Genomic DNA, 12110 nt, shown 5'->3' with positions numbered 1-12110 from the left:
TACAATCAATTCTAAATAAATGTTTCATGCGTTCACTCTACAGGGCATTAATTTCTTTTCATAAATCAATTCTGCCGTGATTAATCCCCTACCTTTTATAATATGTTGCAGATTTTGTCACTGCATTTGCTATAAAGCAAAATCGAGACATTCCACCACCGAAGACGATAAACGAATGCTTTACACAGCAAATTAGTTACGCTCGAGTAAAAGTCAACAGAAGCAAGGGAAAGTTAAACAGTTTGTAAAATGATACTGCTGATGTAATACCTATGATAAAGAGCATAATAAATACTGTATCGGATTACTTGTTTGAGTTGTCAATGTACCATTTTGTAGATTGAAAGTTTTAAAATAGTCGCGTGGTAGGCTCAAATTACGAGCCACGCAAACAAACCATAATCACGCCATAACACAGCCATACAATATGTATGGCCCGACAACTATCGCTCTAAGCCTGAAAATCGTTAAGCGTTTTTCGTTCATTTTTCACGCTCCTGTCAGGCTTATTATGGCTCTGTTAGGTTTATTATTTTCTCGCTCAATTCTCGCCACTGTATGGCTAAAATGTCAGGCTAGATTTTCGCTCGTGTCTCGCCGATAATTTTCGTACGGGACATGACGGGCAGTGTTTGTCTGTCATTGTAGGCTGGTAATGAGATTCATGAGATTCATTCAGCTGATTGATACCAAGCAATAGAATACTCTATTGTTTGTAGCACATGACGGGCAGGAATTCCTTTTAAGTTACGCCAGTTTCTTACCCTTTCTAAATGGTTTTTCATCGTGTTTTCCAGGGTTGTGAGGATCTAGCAACTCCCATGAATCCTGAACCTAAACGATATCACTTCTTGTTAAAAAATATCCTTCACAATCATAAAAGGATGTTTGCATGATGGCATCAATGACCTCTACTATCAGACTCCCTTGAACATTTTCTAGTGTACAGTGAATTAGAATCAATTGTCTTAATATTCTCATGAGCAAATAAGAATTTGAATAAGAAAGAAAATTCGCAAAGCATTTTGGTGGTGGTAGTCAAATGATGCATCATGAAAAAAAAGACAAATACACAAGAGACCATTTGTGTCTTTCGTTTGATAAATGTTCTGGTTGAGTAATAGCAACTATTAGTCACTAAATAGATACTATTAGTTAGTATTTAGTTTGATTTTATTTCACGGTTTAATTGCATCCACTCTATTCTTATATATTTTTCTATATTTGGGAAGCACGGGTGGCATAGTGGTATGAGTCCCACCGGGTTTGGTGTTGTATATGAGTAGAGTCGTTTGTTGGTTCTCTCCTGTGTAGTATGTGAGTAGAGTTGTTTGTTGGTTCTCTCCTGTGTAGTATGTGAGTAGAGTTGTTTGTTGGTTCTCTCCTGTGTAGTATGTGAGTAGAGTTGTTTGTTGGTTCTCTCCTGTGTAGTAAGTGAGTAGAGTCGTTTGTTGGTTCTCTCCTATGCTTCGCCGGTTTTCCTCCCTCCGCAAAAATCAACTTCTAAATCGATCATGGAATGAGGGCCACAGGTTTGTTAGCCACTGGCTATTAAGTGCTACCCTCGTGAATAAAGGACTTTTTTTAAATTTAAGTCAATTGCCAATTTGACATTAAAAACACTCGTAATATGAAGCATAACAAACCTGCAGTTTCTGTGGTTGATATTGTTGCTGCTGTTGTTTGTCTCTTCTTCTAAGTTCCATTCTTGATGGTTCCTGTTCTCCCTAAAACACCAACAAAAGAGATTAATTCTGTTAAAAATGGGAAAGAAAAAAAAATTTAAAACAAAAAAATATTTCAAAATATATTTGATGTCAGGATACAAAAAAAAAAGATTGTTAAATAGTTACCTGATCGGCTTCGCACACATCTTGTTGATACATTTCCTCAGCACCGCCGCCAGCATCACCATCATCATAGCCATCATCACCATCATTATACATGTTTGTATCAGGAACAGGAAACTGATTATCTGTTGCTTTGAAATAGAAAACTTCATTAATAATGGGGTTCTTATATAGTGCATTATCACATGTCTCAATGCGCTTGACATTGCAGTGGAGGACTTTACGGGCTGCATATTAAGGCGCTATTAGCAGCCGTGCAGCTTGCAATCATGAGTGATTTATTAGTACATTAGTGTTATGCCTCCAAATTGGGATAGGCTGTTGAACCGGGAGACAATCCCCTACTCTTACACGAATAGCTCAACATGTCCCCCATTTACTGTAGGTTAGGAAGGGTTGGGAGACAGGGCCTACATCATTAGAAGCAATGTACTGTTTGGACATGTACCTGCATCCTTCTGCTGCTGCTACAGTACTACTACTACTGTTAATGCTGTTATTCATTATTTATTTATTAGCTTTTCCCATGAGGGCAGGAAAACCACAACACCTTTTTCCCCATGGACCCTTTTCAAGTCCCAAATTACTACTGTGTTTCTTGATTACAGACTCATTTGCTCAGGCTGAGCCTTCAAATTTCGTGAAGAATATTCATGTGTTCCAGTCAAGGTCTGTCAAGTTTCAAAGTGCTTGTATTGTTGAAGTTGTGCATTCTTTACTTTACCATTGGTATTTGCAAGTAATTAGACACTGATTCGAGGCTAAGCCTGTACAAATGAGTCTGTAATCAAGAAACACAGCGGTAATTTGGAATTCGAAAAGGGTCTATTACAGTGTTATTACTACTATGCTACTGTTATTGCTACTACTACTGCTGCTACTTCTATTAATGCTAGTGCATACTATATATCTTGGAACTTGGTGAGAAATTGCACAAACTATTAAGTTCGATCAGTAGACCTCGGTAGACCATAGGCCTACAAAACTTTGCACAAATTTGTACGATTTCGTTAGTTAACTTTTTCAAGGTATGCACTACATCTACTACTAGTAATGCTACTGCTGCGAATGCTACTTCTGTTGATACTGCACCTAATAATAATAATAATAATAATAATAATAATAATTTGATCCAGATACCTGGTTCTTCTAATGGTTGGTGATCCTGTTGATCCTTGCATGTCTCTTTTATAGGAAAGGAATCAAAAATAAAAAATTTATTTAAAAAAAATTCTGCTGCCTTCTGACGCAAAGTCCAGTTACTAAAGAGATGAGAGGAGAGTAGACTAGCACTACACCACTTTCATTATATCACATTAATATATAATCATTAATGATTCCATGAAATCTCATGAGAGTTGGTAGCTCAGTGGTTAGAGCATGGCACCAGGATCGCCAGGGCACGGGTTCAAATCCCGTTCAAAATTCAGAATTTTTTCTGAATAACCAATCAGCATGTGAGAAATTTGTAAGTTATTATAAAAAATTATACATTAATCAATATTAATTGGCTGCTTGGAGATACAGATTTTGTCTTCTCGTGTTAAGAGTATCTTACTTTTTCACTGTGCTCACTTGAAGATATCACCTCGACATTCAAAGATAAAATCTGTATCTCCGCCCGACAATGCAATATCCTCTATTTCTCTGACCAGCTATGTAATATCCTTTATATACCTTGTTGTAGTATACCACATGTAGGTTGCGGTGTCGATGTAGGAAGTCTTCTGAATGAGCTGTCAGCCAATGTTAGATTGCCAAGATCAAGTAACAACGCACCAGAAGAGTGAACTGTGCATGTATTCATCTGTTGAGAACACAGTAAACAAAAATTATCAACACTATTATCACCTATTATCTTTCAATTCACAGTTGCACTAGTTCCTTGGTATACTGCAGGGATCAGCTCTATTCAGTAAATTACACCCAAGGTAAAATTTATAGTTTACATATATGGCCAAACAAAAAAATTAAAGTGTTTCCTGTTGCATTAGAAAAAATAATTGGGGTCGGTAGGTCGGATTTTTTATACTAATAAACAATAGAAATGAGCTTACTGGGAGCCCTGTGGCAAAAATTGACAAGAAAATTAGGGTTGGTCGCACAACAGGAAACACTTATTTTTTTGTTTGGCCTATTCTTATACGCTATTATAACCATTGGCACTGTTCTTGCTGGTAGAGCAGTTTTCGTATGACTGCGAAAAGCTCAGTGCCGTAAGCATGACATGCTGTGACTGTGATACTTTCTAGAGTTTTAATTGGCTGATTTTTTTCACATGCAATATGATTGGTCTAAAAGTGCCATGATCTTGGCATGGCTTGGTTTATGCCGTGTCCCAGGTATTTGATTGGATGGAGAGTAAATTCTCGTGCAATGTGGTTTGTCTGGCGTATCCCTTGCTGTGTCACGACCGTGTTCGTGCCGTGAACTTTTCACAGTCATACGAAAACTGCACTATATAGTACAGATTACTAACCTTGAAGTCGTTTCTACTACCCAGCACTTCACCTGTGTGACTAAGAATTCAATAAAAAACATTATTACTCCCTTGCGTCAAATCTAGGTAAGATGTGACTAAGTATACTACTGAAGAAATGGAAAACGCATATGCATGCTGGGCTTGGCAAAGCATGAGATAAGTGTTTGGAAAAGCACAAAATGTAGCAAGTTTTTTATTATTATTATTATAGCATTACAACTACAGTACTTATTTAAAAACAAGTTAAGGAAAACACTAGTTGAGGAAAGAACAACGGGACAAGAGTCCCATATAAAATTCCTCCAAAATAAACGTTAGGATTAATTGTTATTTTGGATAGGAATGAAAATGCTCGCGCGTGCTGTGTGCTCTCATAAAGCATGCACTCCCAACCTATCAGAACGCAAGAGTACTAACAGTTATTTTGCAATAATGTATCCTACCTAAGTAACATATCTTGCCTGTCCCGTTCCCCCAGGGGAATTAAAGCTAGAGGTGTTCTTGGAATGATTTGAGATGCCTGAAACATCAACAAGACATTTAGTAATGAGAAAGTTGAAAATAATAATTGGCTAAAATAACAAAATTAGGGTTTTTTAAAAAATGGTAAATTTTAATATGAGATGATGCTCATAAAAGAAAAATCGCCATCACTCAACACCCAAAGTAACTCTATTACAGGCAAGTTATTTATGTGATCTACTGATCCGTAAAACATTGACTGTTAACTAGACTGTTTCATAATGGTAATTGAACTGAGTGGAGTGCAATTTGGTCTGAAATCAAAAGCATGATAACAAAATTGCAAGTTTGATTCAGACCAAAATTGCATGACACGAAGTTCAATTACCACTTAACCATATCCTTTTTGTAATCATACACAAGAAAAAGACACAATAAAGAGTGCAGAATAATCAATTTAATGTAGTAGAAGAACTAAATGCGAACTAACAAAAACACTAAAAAAAACGTTTTTTGTTGATTTTTATTGTTTTAATTTGTTTTATTTTATTGTATAAAAAATTGTTGCTTTTTTTGTATTTAATGTTAAATCATTCTTCCATCACTTTACTCGATAATGACATCGGACGATGTCCAAACATTGTAATCTTCTAGCGTTCATATCTATAATGCAATCCTAAAACTTTTTGCAACTTGAACACTGAATGCAATTTACAACAGCGGAGCCAGTTGTGAGTTGAGTTTGTTTGCTGTCTTGCTCTCTCCCTTGGCACATTCCTGGTTTTCCCCTTTTTTATCCCTCCGTAAAAACATATAAATGTGAGATGAGCACTGTATGTCAACATAGAATATAGTTCTAGTGCATGTGGAGGGAACCTCGTGGAAGAGCCCCTCAAAGGGAGTGGTGGTCGTAAAATATAAATTTAGAAAATTAGAGGTGGTACTAATATTTTAAAAAGTTGATGATGGTGAAATTGATGAATAGTCCCCTTCACGGTTCCCTGCGCCATCTTGAAAGGTAGCCATGCCTTTGCATTGAAGCGAGACGAACGGTGAGCTTGCAATGATAGAGACATTTTTTAACACCTTGGACATTCACAGGTCTCTATCATTGCAAGCTCACTGTTCGTCTCGCTACGATGCAAAGGCATGGCTACCTTTGAAGATGGCGCAGGGAACCGTGAAGGAGACTATTACCTCATTCTTGATGTCGTAGTCGTCATCTTTTAAATCGATGTTTTTAGATTCTTGAATATCGTCTAAAGATAAAAACTGAAAAAACAACCAGAAAAAAATTTGTTAAGAAGAAAACAACTTGCAAGCAATAGTAGTGTGTGCTGCTAACACTGGTTTCTTACGGCCATAAAGCTTTTCGATTTGGCTCATTTGCATCCAATTTGAGGGACTATGAAGTGAAGGATAGCAAGCCATCATAATATATCCATCAAATTAGCAGCCTCTTACCCTTTAGTCAAGAGTTTGATTCTATAAATCTAAGAAAATACATCTACATTTTATGGAGTTGATAAAATCGGTAAGATATCACATCAACTATAAAACAAATTAGCTACATATAAATATAAAAAACACTAAAAATATATAAAATAAAAAAAGCCCCGAATAATTAGTTTTGCATAAAGCTAAAATATAAATATCTGCAAATCACAAAATAATGATAAATAATACAAAAAAAATATTCAATATTATAAGATCCTCATACTACCTATTTTAGGTAGGTCTCTAATTCAGACTTAAATAGAGCTAGTGTAGCCTGCCGTAGAAGATAAAGGTGCATGATAAAAGGAGGTCATTCCAGTAAATTTTGCATGCCATTTTATTATTCATATGGCAGTGCATCAATATTTTCTCCTGCTAAACCTGAAATTTGGTCTGTTATTTGACCATTGGCAGGCTGTTATTTCAAGCCCTGGAACTTAGCAATATTATTTAAGCCATGAATAATCTAATTCATGGAGAAAAGATGAATCATAGTAATTGACCATTAAGAGTTTTGCAATTCTGATATAAAATCCCTTCAGAATCATCTTCAGCTTAGGTTGTAATTCTGGTACAACATGGTACTTAGTTGTAAACATTTCTAAGAGTAAAGATGGTTATGGGTTTTCTCATGTCTTTGAGTAATTTTCTCTGAAAAATCCATACATTTTTCTAGGTAATGGATATAATAATAGTATAACATTATAATGTATAATGTATGTAATATATTATACAGTATGAATGGCTGTGTTGTATCCGATATACAAACTCAAGGCATAGCCGAGAGTTTGTATATTGGATACAACACTGACACGAATACTGTAGATTACAAACGTCTAGGTTAGTTCCTTTGTGTTTCGCTAAAATTTTCAAGATAAAAGTGAATCTGGCCAAGAAAATCCATCTTAAAGTTTATGCAAATGAACAGGATTCTGTATCTGATTTACAGAACTCTTCACGGTCGTGATTTCTGTTGTGTTTTCCTCATTAATTATTAATGAGTTTAATAAAATCTAAACGGAACACAAAAGCCTAAAGACTTCCAGTATAACATTATATCAAGAATAGCCTGACTCTAATCGTTCAAGTACCTCTTCTTCTCCACCCAAAGTTACATCGTTATCTGGACCCCTATCCTCTACCGATACGGCTTGCTGAAGTCGCCTATAATAATGGATCAAGTTAAAAGTTCAAGATATCTTGTACATATATGTAACATATTTGGAGTATCAAAGGAGAGGTGGGGGAATGAATAGAGCACCTCCATATCAGTGAGAGGGCAACGTTTCTGCTTATAACATGTAACACAGAACAAATGGCATTAAATACAAACTTGAATATTTTATAAGGATTCGTATGGGAAAATGTGCTAGATGGCAAGCTTGCCACTGTATGATATTTGACCTAGTTTAAAAGTATAGTAAGTCCATTGCATTTTAATAAATCATTTGGTCTAACACTTACTTTTTACTGGCAATTAAGTCCAAAGTTTGGTAGACTAACGTATATAGATATTCAACCTGTATAAAATAAACAATATGCATTATAGCCATACTGTAATGTACATGCTAATAGACAATTTCCAAGATGTGCAAGCATTGTCAAAATTATAGTGTACACAGTTAGTTGCACAAATTCCAAAATCATCATCTTCATCATCACCACAATCATCCCTGGCGTAGGCAATCGATGAAATCAATCATCGAAAACCCAATCGATGACTCGATAGCAATCATTATAATTAGTCAAATTAGTTGATTGATATCGATGAATATTGGACAATCGATGACAAATCGATAGGTCACAACACAGAATGCCAATTGATGAATATCATCATTGATCGATCATCGATCAATGTAATATTTTGTTATTAGAATACATAGAAGGTCACAGATGTTCGTGGCATCGACTGGTCATCGATTTACGATGCTAATCGATTATTCAGTATCGATTTTCATCGAATGGCATCGATAGTTATCGATCATCGACTGCCTACGCCGGGAATCATCATCAGGGACTTTAAGATTTGCAAAATCTGCGACGGCGACGTCAACCGGAAGAGTATATTACTTCACTTTGGGGTTTCGCGTCTTTAAAATCTGTCTTACCTGTGGATGAGTTGACTTTACTGACAATGTTTTGAATGAAATCTCCAATGAACAGAACCCCAAAGAGAAATTATTCACACTTCCGGTTGACGTCGCCGTCATAGATTTTGCAAATCTTAAAGTCCCTAACATCACCATCACGACAACCTATGTCTTCATGATTCGCTACCTTTTTGCTGTAAATACAAGCTGATCCTTGAATTAAAAGTGCCGCTTCAGCAAAATTCATCGTAGTTTTACCTCCATCGAAAGATATTTGAATTTTTTCGATCTGTCCAAAAAATAACACAAAAACCGGTCAAACTTTCTCTCAAATAACGTCTGGCATCTAAGCAAAGTTTACACTAATTTCTGAGCAGCAAATAAAGCAGCTTAAGAATCCAAAGGCCGATTTAGTATATGTACTTTGATTAGACAGAGATCAAGGTGTTTTTGTGGCGATCAAAGCAAAAATAAAATATTTTTTTCGTCGTATCTTCTTACCTCATTCAAATATTCTTCAAGTTGAGCTGCCACATCAATGTCCCAATTTTTCGTTAAATCTCTAATTGGCTGAAGTAAAAAATTGTATTTCGACAACATGTCGTTCCCTAGGCTGTTAATAGTCTGTGTAGGCATGTTGATGGGGCTTTTTTATGGCTTTTTTTAAAGCTTTTTTAAAGACATTCTTTGTTGATATTAGTTGTTTTTCTCGTTCGATCTTCCCGCCTTTTTTGTTAGTCATTACGCATGTCACTCATGCCCCTTCCGCTGACCATCTTTTTACGGGTGCGTGGTGGATTATGGGATATATAGACGAGTCGACAGTGTTTGGAAAGATTATTAGAAAAATGGAAACGAAAAAAAGAAAAACAATCCTAATCGAATCAAGTGAATCTATCTTTGTAAAGAAACTAAATTTTTTTGTTAATATTCTATTATTTTCAAGTCGAAAAAGGAAAATGAAATGCCGAGATAATATTTAGGCCACCCATCCAAGTACTAACCTCCCTCACACGAGCTTGACTCAGTTTGAAGCTCAAGTTTTTTTCCACTGGACCACGGTTCCAGGTAAATCAGCATAACAATAGCCGTGAAAACAATACACCGAATAGACTAGACTTTTTAACATTATACTTTCATCCGATTCCGTGCGTGGCAGAGATGCAAGGGATTAGCCGATATGGTCTGGGGGCCGGCTGGTCTCTCCCCTGATGCTTCGGCTAGAACATTTTCTTGCGTAATTCGTACACCCAAGGGCAGAAGGATTTAATCGCCGTCAGGTCCGAAGTCCATACGCCGCCTCAGCTCTGCGGATGTCTCGGGGGTATGGCAATTAGAATCGTTTTTTTTTTTCTTCGATGGTTTATTTTCTTTTTTTTTTTTTCTGCGAGTGCTTGGGGGGAGTCGTTTGGGGAGGGAGGAGGAGGGAGGGGTTGCTTTCTTCTTTCTTTCTTTCTTCTCTCTTTTTCTTTCTTCTTTTTTTTTCTTTCTTCCTTCCTCTTCTTTCTTTCATTTCTTTATTTCCCTCCTTTCTCTTCGTTCGTTCGTTCGTTCCTTCCTTCCTTCCTTCCTTCCTTCTTTCCTTCCTTTCTATAATAGAGTTTTATTAGTAGTATTAGTGTGGCAAACTTATGCATATTATGACATACTATTGGAATGGTATACTCATAGTCCAGGTGTATAATATGATATAGTATTAGATGGTATACTTGCAGTCTAGGTAGGGAAAATCGGCTTAAGGTGGCTGCCTACTTTTGAACGTTCGAATTGAGCCCACGATGAGCGCGCGCTCAAAAACCGCTGAAAAATCTACAATATTTATTGAAGGACCATACGCGTTTTGAGCTTCAACAGGGCAAAACCCTCAAATTTTGCACGGGACTCTATATTTTTTAATGGCTCATTCGAAAAAACTCTCAAAAATCTATGTTATATCAACATCTTAGAAAAAGTTTAAATCAGCAACACATGAAAAAATAGATTTTCGTAGAGATTTTTGTTCGACTTTATGAGATTTTTAAGAGCACCGAAACTACAAAATATAAGAAAACAATTTATCTTTTTGTCTTTTTGTCGAAAATATCCACGTATTATTGTAGAATGATTGACTAGCCTTCATTTGTGCGATCATATAGTCTGCAAATAACTTTGATCTTATGGATCTTATTTTTTTCCTAATCACTTCCGGTGGCGCAGATTTTACTCCAAAAGCTAGTGCGTAGGCTGCCATTAAATGCTGATTATCTCGAAAACAAGCTCGGGACACCCAATTTTTCTTTCCAGATTTGGAATCAGCATTAAATTTCAATTCGAAAAATCGATGTTTAAAAAAAAAATTTAAATCAATTTTCAAAAGTAGGCAGTCACCTTAAAGCGGGATAAATTCAAAAAATAACGAAACAGAGGGGAAAAGGTGCTATTTCTCAACGATCGTTTAAGATTTCGAGGCCTTATTACACGCTTCATGTCCTCATAACATGACAGCACAGAAACCAACAAGCTTGAGCTACCTTTGATCACTCTTGAATTTCCGAATCGGATTTACCGGAAGTTCATCCTGGTCCCAGAGGCTCGACGATTTTTCTCCACGTATATTTTGAGCCGCGGAGCGGGGAGCGATATGCGAAGCAGCGAGACAGGCGAGACTTCGTCGGAGCTCCCTCGCCCTCAAAATATACGTGGCCGGGGTGGCCGGGAGGAAAATCGTCGATCTTCTGGGACCGACTCTGGGACCAGGTCCAGTACCGGAAGTTCAAGCTTCGGATATAGTGTCGTGACAATACTCTCCCTAGTCTCTCTCAATCACCTGGACTACGAGTATCAACCTCTAGCCGGTGCCTGCCTTTATCATCTTTATACGAATATTAAATGAAAACTGAGTTTCTGCGAGAAGAAATTATCAGAAGGAAGAAAAGAAAATTGAGTTAAATAGGATCTTTAGGGACTAGGGAATGAAAGGACTTTTCAGGCAGGAAAAAAAAAACAGACGAACAAGACGAATGACTCAGCTGTGTGAGTGTCAATAGTTGAGGTAAATTCACGTTAAAACTTCAAGAATTTTATGCAATAGTCTTTGAATTATCGTTATCATTGAGATAAAACACGTCAAAGATAATTGCCAAAGTAGCTTCTGTCTGTTAAGTTTTTTGAGCCGGAGAATTCAGATTCTTTCGAAGATTGTTCGAACAGCTCGCGTTCAAGGAGAGTCGTTCATATAAGTCTTCATTTAGACTGGTGGGCCGAACCCCATATCGTAAAGGTACGGGCATTTCTGTCTGATTTATGGCAACATACTTATTCTTGTTAATTAAAGTATGCTGATTTCAAAAACCAATGTTGCCAAGTTGGATTTTAACGCTAAAGCTATGTTTTTAAGCATTTAAAATGTGACGTCAAGACTGAGCATGAAAACGAGGCTTTAAAGTATTTCATGCTTTGGCCTCTGCAGGGACGACTCAGATGAACTTTTATACATCTCCAATGAAGCAAACAATCATTCTAAACAATATCAGATGCTTTTAGGCGGAAATGGCAGGTCACGTGACAAATCGTGAATGCGGAAGTAAAAATTGTTAATTCAATAAGTTACATCAAATTTTTTCAGCAGAATTGAAAAGTTTTAAACGTTTTTTGAAAGTATTGATACAATAACATCCTAAAACTTGTTTACTAAATAAATCAGACAATTACGTGACCCATGTCATTATAAGGAATTATCGATATGTCGTC

At 36.5% G+C, this 12110-nt stretch overlaps 2 protein-coding genes across 3 annotated transcripts in view; one reads left to right on the top strand and one right to left on the bottom strand.

Annotated features, from left to right (window-relative positions):
• Positions 1-307, top strand: part of LOC148911694 (uncharacterized) — a 1605-nt gene extending 1298 nt beyond the window's left edge. Inside the window, exon 4 of the mRNA XM_089029121.1 lies at positions 112-307. Within this exon, the coding sequence (XP_088885247.1) occupies positions 112-248 (137 nt within the window). The 3' untranslated portion in view covers positions 249-307. The remainder of the gene's footprint in view (positions 1-111) is intronic.
• Positions 1-9098, bottom strand: part of LOC116306911 (condensin-2 complex subunit H2) — a 27060-nt gene extending 17962 nt beyond the window's left edge. For both annotated transcript variants that reach the window (XM_089028896.1, XM_089028897.1), the window contains exons 1-12: positions 8883-9098; positions 8569-8670; positions 7756-7811; positions 7383-7455; positions 5992-6066; positions 4776-4852; positions 4330-4369; positions 3528-3657; positions 2991-3035; positions 1854-1981; positions 1647-1727; positions 765-834 (exon numbers count right to left, since the gene is read on the bottom strand). In XM_089028896.1, the coding sequence (XP_088885022.1) occupies positions 765-834; positions 1647-1727; positions 1854-1981; positions 2991-3035; positions 3528-3657; positions 4330-4369; positions 4776-4852; positions 5992-6066; positions 7383-7455; positions 7756-7811; positions 8569-8670; positions 8883-9017 (1012 nt within the window). In that variant the 5' untranslated portion in view covers positions 9018-9098. The remainder of the gene's footprint in view (positions 1-764; positions 835-1646; positions 1728-1853; positions 1982-2990; positions 3036-3527; positions 3658-4329; positions 4370-4775; positions 4853-5991; positions 6067-7382; positions 7456-7755; positions 7812-8568; positions 8671-8882) is intronic.
• Between the last annotated feature and the right edge of the window lie 3012 nt (positions 9099-12110).

The sequence above is a fragment of the Actinia tenebrosa genome, unplaced genomic scaffold (genome assembly GCF_029948245.1).
Source record: "Actinia tenebrosa isolate PJP-AT-01 unplaced genomic scaffold, QUT_ActTen_1.0 PGA_scaffold13__45_contigs__length_12533684, whole genome shotgun sequence".
Lineage (NCBI taxonomy): Eukaryota > Metazoa > Cnidaria > Anthozoa > Actiniaria > Actiniidae > Actinia > Actinia tenebrosa.
The sequence above is the reverse complement of the archived record's forward strand: the minus strand, read 5'-3'. Positions and strand labels throughout refer to the sequence as shown.